General features: G+C 33.6%; 1 protein-coding gene across 1 annotated transcript; it reads left to right on the top strand.

Moving 5' to 3' along the window:
* The first annotated feature begins 4,634 nt into the window (after positions 1-4,634).
* Positions 4,635-6,607, top strand: LOC145099760 (uncharacterized). The gene is made up of 2 exons (XM_079037290.1): positions 4,635-5,658; positions 6,248-6,607. Exons 1-2 carry the CDS (start codon positions 4,757-4,759, stop codon positions 6,315-6,317), a joined length of 972 nt encoding a protein of 323 aa, XP_078893416.1. The 5' UTR covers positions 4,635-4,756; the 3' UTR covers positions 6,318-6,607.
* The last annotated feature ends 1,131 nt before the right edge of the window (positions 6,608-7,738 follow it).

Genomic DNA, 7,738 nt, shown 5'->3' with positions numbered 1-7,738 from the left:
TATTTTAGAGCTATGTGCCAGTGTATTTGCATGCTATTTATGTGTTATAATTGTTGTGATATGTGATATGCATGATTCATAGTTTACAGAGCTAGGACCAGTGGGTCCATAGAGTTAGGACCTTTGGGTCCACAGAGTTAGGGCCAGAGGGCCCACAGAGAGTTGGGACTAGAGGGTCCCACTGAGACACATCGACCAGAGGGTCAAACAGAGTTATAGCCTCGAGTGGCTAAAATGTGTCAGAGTGGTATTTTGGGGAACTTACTAAGCTTTATGCTTACAGTATTACGTGTTATGTGTTTCAGGTACTAGTGACGACCGCGGGAAGGCGTCGGCATGATTCGTACACACACATGGGATTTTATGTATTTCGATCTTGGGAAATGTTTTGTGAAACAAGGATATGATACAATGACATTTTATTAATAAAGGTGTTTGGAAAATGTGTTTTGAAAATGAGAAAAATTGTTTTAGTTTTACGGTGTTACAGTTTGGGGGTATTCCAACCCGATGTTTAATTGGACCCATAGTATGTTGGCATTCCAACCCGATGGTTGAGGGGGGTGGGATACTCCAACCTGATGGGTGATTGGACCCATAATATGTTGTTTGTATTTATGATATTTGTTATGTATTGGTATTTTGGGGTAACTCACTAAGTTTTGGGCTTACAGTTTTAGATTATGTTTCAGGTACCTTAGAGGATCGCGGGAAGGCGAAGGCATAATCGTGCACCTCCTCATGTGTTACTTTATGATTTTGAGATTTCTCTGATATTAAACTTATTTTGAAAACAAGATGTAAACAATGATGGTTTTTGGGTTGTTTATAAAGTTTAAAATTTTCATGAATTTTATCGATGTTATAGTACAAGCTGCTAAAGCATGGTTGTGCGTCATGGACTTGTACGTTCGCAGATGGATTAGTTCATCTGCTACCACTAGCGATTTTGCCTTCTTCAGGGTATAAATACCTAAAAAAAATTTGGAACACTCGTTTTTCTTGATTTTTGTTTGGAAAAACTCTCTCGAATGGATTTAAGTCTCTCATTATATTATAGATACTTTTAGGGTTAGTTAAAAATTTTGCACCGAAATTGTACAACTTTTTTTTCTAAATACCCATCAAAATGAATTTCCTACCAACAATGGAGTTATATATTAACATTTTAGTGAAAATATATAGTTTTTGCATACACAAATAGGTAAATGATCGACTTTATTTCTAAAAAGTTTCAAATTATTAGTAAATTATACCAATTTATCCATAGATAAATTGGTAATATAATAAGTAGCCAACAGCTTACATAAATTAATATAAATAAATTCATAATTTCATCAGGTAAATATTCCATGCTCTTTCGAAAAAAAATATGTCATTAACCCAACCTACAAGCTCGGAATAGTGAATATATATTGATACCTAGGGCTCTAAATGAACCGAACGAACACGAATAAGAGATTGTTCATATTCATTTGTTTAAGTTAGTCGAACAAACACGAACAGATAAATGAACGTGTTTTCTTGTTCATGTTCGTTCATTTAATAAACTACCTTGTTTATGTTCGTGAAAATGTTAAATGAACATAAACGAATAAAAATATACAAACACAATTGAACATATATGAGCATATATAAATTTAAACGAACAGACATAAATGAACGTAAACGAACAATATAAATGAACGAACGAGACTATTGTTAATATTCGTTCGGTTGACTAAACGAACATTAATTTTGTGTTCATGTTCGTTCATTTATTAAATAAATGAACTTCCCACCGAACGGTTCACCGGTCATTCGGTTCGTTTACAACCCTATTGATATCACTTGTAAGGTTTGTTGGATTATCATATTTGTAAGAATGATTACATATATAAAATATAAATACATAATAAATAAATAATGAATAAAAATGTATCAAAAAATGAATTACATTACTCTAATCAAAGTTCTAAATAATGTTAGACGTGAACTTGACGACAATGTCAAACTTTAAGCTTTTACGAGCCGTGACGAGTCACGTCGTTTGTAAGGCGTGACTTACGACAATAATTTTGTATATAATTCATAATTTTATATATATTCTACTATTATTCATTTTTATATGCATAACTTAATGCGACATTTTGTTAAAGTTTGAAAGCAAGTACAAGTTTTGAAGGAAGTGCTATCGAGAGACCATGACAAACTTTTTAGAACTTTGATTCTAATTAAAATAACCCAAAAATAAATATAGAATTATATTTTTTTTCCCTTTTTGGATGTTTAAAAAAACATTGATAATAAATCAATTTCTTTAAGAATAATTACAAAACATATTACTTCTTATTCATCAATATTTCTTAAAAAAAAATCTTGCTAAAGCCATTTTAGATGAATACATGTACCTAAAAAGATACATTCTTGAGGAGAATTACGATAGAAATGATCGTGACACTTTGAAAGAAATTTGGTTAAGTTCGAGTTTTCATTTTTCAAACATATACTAATTCCTTATATGGGAATGGTCATTCTATCACATCGTTGCTACTCTTCCTAACTTTTTGTATGTACGTAGTCGATGTGTTTTTTCATCCCAATATGACAAAGTTTTTGGTGTAACATTAATTAGTTTGGTGTGACATAATGCTACCTCATGCATTATAGTAAGAGTCTTTTTTTCATCCATTTGGACCATTTCTTCGGTATTTTCCAACATTTTTTATCCAAAAAGTAAATTATTTTAATAATGTGGTGCCGTTGATATACCAAGTAATGTGATGTTGTTATGATGATGAGATGATAGTAGCGTGATTAGTATCGGTTTTAATACAGGACACACGTAGTGGCACAAGCAACCACTAACTTTTCCATATGTATTGTAAAAATTTTCAAAAATTTTTGAATTTTTTTCCTATTATCGTGTAACCACTAAAACTTTCCATGACACCCCTACTATGAAATCTTGTGTCCGTCCCTGGACGTGATGATACTTTTTATGTGCCTATTCGGTGTATATACTCCTTGGTCTAAGGATTGTGCTTGCTTTTTGTAATATGATATTTTCTTCTTAACAATAAATGGAAGATAAATAATAGTAAAAACATTAAAACAAGCAATGAAAAAGTTGCAATGAGCAAATCTCACATCGATGTGTGGTTGAAAGGACAAAACGAAAACACAGCTTAAGACATCCCACATCGATTGGTGTAAGAAATATTAATGATTTCTTACTTGGTGTAAGAAACGTCATTGGTAAATAGAGTTTCATTTGAAATTCAGTGAGTGAATGGAAGGATAAAAGGACATGTTCTTCTTAATATGAAAAATGGAACCAACTTCAGCCATCCGACATTCCTTGGTGTAAGTAAACATTAATGGTTTTGTTTAATCCATAAAAGGAGATAACGACGATTAACAAAGAGATTACGAAAATTCGAAAATATTCATATGATTATGAGACCAAAGAGCATTTTGAACGATGTGGCATTATGAGCTTTGAGGGGTATTATAGCCATTATGAGCAAAAATGGGTTTTTTTAGTTTTTTTTTAATGTTCAACTTAAAAAACGGTTAAAAATTTGTTTGGTTTGCTACGAACCTCAAGCAATTTCAGATTTGTTATGTTTAAAAAACGCAATGTTAACTTTTAGTACCTAGGGGTCCATCTACAAAATAGGTAATATATATGTCCATTAGAAATAAAATTCAGAAATGTTTGAGGGCATGTTTCAAAAACAACTTGTAGACTTAATTAACTTCTTAAAAACTCAATCAGCTAACTTGAGTATTTGTGTAGTGAAAGTGAATTTTCCTCACCTTTAAGATTAAACAGAATGTAATGGAATGAAAAAATGACAAGCGACGTGACCTTATCATGCCGTTAGGTACATTGTCTTCGTTGTGTTTCAAAATATGTTATCCATGGCATGGACATGCCTCTCTCTCTCTCTCTCTCTCTCTCTCTCACCATAAAAATACAAAAAATAAAATATTTTTTTTATGGGATGCTAGTAAGGATGAACATGATGAGGTCTTATTTCATTACTCTCTCTCTCTCTCTCTCTCTCTCTCTCTCTCTCTCTCTCTCTCTCTCTCTCTCTCTCTCTCTCTCTCTCTCTCTCTCTCTCTCTCTCTCTCTCTCTCTCTCTCTCTCTCTCTCTCTCTCTCTCCACCATTTCATTTAACCTAATAGGTAGTTTTCAAGAAGTCAATTCTTACTAACTTCTTGAAACTTCTTATGACTATTGAGATAAAAAAAAACAATTATGCCCTTAATAAACCTAATACTCGTTTTTCTTTCATTTCCTTCTTTCCATCCTCATGTTGGTCATTTTACAACTCCTTACAAGTTATTATGTTTTACCACCTCATTAACTGATCTAAATATTTTCTTTTAAATTTTATATTGCCAAGCTAATAAGTAATTTTATTAAAAAAACATTATTGATTTTAAAATATAATCCCAAACACCTCCTAACCTAAATATTTGTGTACTGAAGCGGTGAAGCCCCAATTCGAGACAAGAGACATGAACGAGAGAATTGGGGAGAAAGAAATTAGCCCTGAAGCGCACGGCCCACCCCATCTAGAAGCCCTTGACTTTTAATTAATTATAAAATTGACACCAAATTAAAGCCATACCATTTGTTTCTTGTTTTATAAAGTCACAAACGGACCATTAGAAGCCATTCATTGACAATGCCACCGCAACCACCACCACTTCACCCACACCGATCAACCAATTTCTCCTCTCCCCACAAAATCACAAACCATGTTTGATCTCAACCCTCATTTCTCCAACAACCCAAACCAAAAACCAAATCACAAGTTCGTTGGTTGGAACAATTCCACTTTTCCAAATCACCATGGCAATTACAATCACAGAAATAGGTTCAACGGCGGCGGTGCTTCAGGATCAGGAGCAGCACCAGGAGGTATTCAGTTTAGGTTGGAAACGATGGACGAAGACTCGGGCGTCTGCTCGCCTCCGTTATGGCGGAGCCTAAGTCCGCCGGATAGTCCGGTACGATTCAACAATCAACGGCCTCTGTCACCGTCTTCGAGAGCGCAAGCGATTGCCAGAGGACAGAGAGAGATCATGGAGATGGTGGAGAACATGCCGGAAACTTCGTATGAATTATCGTTGAAAGATATAGTTGAACAAAGAAGAGAATTAGTTAACGATGTTAGTGTTGATGAAACACAAAGTATGGAGGAAGGAGAAGAGAGATCAATATTGAGCTCTGGTCAAACGGGCAGTCAACGGCGGACGAAGAGCAAAAAAGGAAGCGTGAAAAGGCAAGAGAGCAATAAATCAGGGCGTGTAATCGTGAAAAACGGGAGTATTAATCACAATAAAGGCCTTATGATCAATATGTTTTTTCCATTTACAATTGGATCGAAGAAGAGGAGTAGTATTAGAACTAGCACGTCTTTTGGGAACAGTAGCAATCATGGTGCCGGTGTAAAATTTTCTCCCAAGCCGGAATTACTGGACAAATCCGCCGCCGGCGGTGGTGACAGTAGGGATCGGTGGTGGAAGAAATTTACCGGTTCCAGCGATAACGAAAGCTTAGGAATCACGAGTAGCAGCAGCGAAAGCACCGGTAGAAGTGGAAGCAGTGGCAGCAGCGGTAGCAGCGCCGCCGATAGCCTCCATAGTAACAGCGCCAGGTATCCTTATTTCTATAATCATGCATCAATAACTTGTACGCTACAAATTCGTAAGGTGTGATGAGATCATATCTTCTCTTGATTTTCTAATATTTAATGTCATAAACCGTGTCAAAATCTTAAATTAGTAAAAAATCTTAGAATTTAAACCGACCAAAAAGATTTTCATCTAAATATCTCATCACTTATTTCGAATTTTGAGCCATTACGTTTTCTCTGTCGTTCATCTTCTAGAAGATACAATTTTAAAAAATATATATTATGATATTGATATAATATATAATGTGAAAGTGATCAAAACGATATGTTGAACACGGCTGGCAGTAAACTAATTATTTTGTACCATTTATATATATGGCCGCATCACACATGTGTTCCACACAATCGACCATAACTCAAACAATAAAACAAACACACACATACAAACATATATTATAAAAATATATATATATATATATATATTTTTTGTAAAAATGGTAAACTACAATTTGAACCTGTAGTGTTGATTGAACATTAGTAATATTTTGGATGTGTTAGTGAATTTTTTTGTATATGCTAATATGAATATTTGTTTTCGACTATGTTGTAGGAAAAATAATGGTTGCAATAATGGATGTTGGTCTTTTTTCCCCTCGAGGAAGAGAAGGTCAAAAAGTTGAGATCTAAACATGGATGGTTTGTACTTTGCACACTAGGATCAACCATGAGAGAGGTGGTTGAAGTTTTATCAAGGGATTTGGTCTGTTGGAATAGTATGTTAATTATGTGCAGAGTGTTGTATCATCTACTTCCATCGACTTCATGTTATGAACATATTAAGCACAAGAGTAGTAATGATGTGATAAGGTTAACTACAACCAAAAATGATTTATTCATGTATTTATAATTGTTTTATGGAATCGAAACTACCAATGAAAGAAAAGAAATACTAGAAATTTTTATACAAGAATATATACGGTTCAATAGCATATAGTTTGACTATAAGTTTTACGATAGATTTAGAATTAAATTAAAATACTGTTAAACGTCGATGGGAAGTATTTTATTGATTATTTGTGTACGTCGTTTTCTACAAAAAATTGTCAGCGGTTTTAATTTCGTAGAAATTACAGAAAAGGTGGTCCTCATCTCCATGTTCAAGTGTCCATCCTCTATTCGTTTTCCCCTTTCTCATCTTTTAGTCATAGTGATATTTGATAAAATTGATTTATTTTCTTCCATAATTAATAATTTCTAATCAAGCGCCTGATTTTTTTTTTTTTTGAAACAGTGGAAATTTTATAAAAGCAAACCATTGTCAAAGAGAAAAAGACAGACCAAAAGAAATAAAAATTACAAAATGGGCAAACACACCCAAACATTCCAATTACAATCATCAAAATTGCCCCTAAACTTTACCCAATTGTGAACGGAAGAGGTTATGATGTCCGCCGTTTTGAAGGAGAAATATGAACTTTATTGAAAATTTTATGGTTTCTCGCCTTCCAAACGTGCCAGAAAAAACCATAGATAATAGTGATCATAATTTTCCTCTTTTTTGGGCATCTACCCGAGTTGACAGCAAAATTGACAACATTTTTTATTGTTTGAAACTTTGAAGAGGAATATCGCAACACTTGAAAATCCGCAAAAGAACCTCTCTAACAAAAGAACAATCAACCAGGATGTGATTTGAAGAGTCCTAACCATCCAAGCAAAGATGCCAGTCTGGATTGGCACTGCTCTTCGAGCGAGCTCCAAAAAAGTTGGAATGCGACCCATAGTAGCCTTCCAAATGAAACCAATGACGATGACATATATGCAATGAACTAATTTGTCTATAAATGATAATATGAAGTTTGCTTAGTCATTTGAATCATTGAATGTCTATCCTGAATAAGTGATTATTTATTTTTTTGGATTTTTTTTTTGCTAAATACCATGTTACTGTTTTATAAAATATCTAAACCAAGTTATATGCTAGTGTTTTATAAAATATCTAAACCAAGTTACTGGATAATTAGAAAAATAGAAAATCATAAAAATCCAAATTAAAGATAAATATTCAAAATCCAAATTAAACATCAATCTATTCAAAATC

The sequence above is a fragment of the Lactuca serriola genome, chromosome 1 (genome assembly GCF_051521515.1).
Source record: "Lactuca serriola cultivar US96UC23 chromosome 1, Lser_US96UC23_V15, whole genome shotgun sequence".
NCBI lineage: Eukaryota > Viridiplantae > Streptophyta > Magnoliopsida > Asterales > Asteraceae > Lactuca > Lactuca serriola.
The sequence above is the reverse complement of the archived record's forward strand: the minus strand, read 5'-3'. Positions and strand labels throughout refer to the sequence as shown.

Excerpts from the sequence above, each read along its gene's own strand:
- LOC145099760 (XM_079037290.1), top strand. The coding sequence starts at position 4,757 with ATGTTTGATCTCAACCCTCATTTCTCCAACAACCCAAACCAAAAACCA. Across the intron at positions 5,659-6,247 it reads CTCCATAGTAACAGCGCCAG|GAAAAATAATGGTTGCAATA; the intron begins GTATCCTTATTT and ends ACTATGTTGTAG.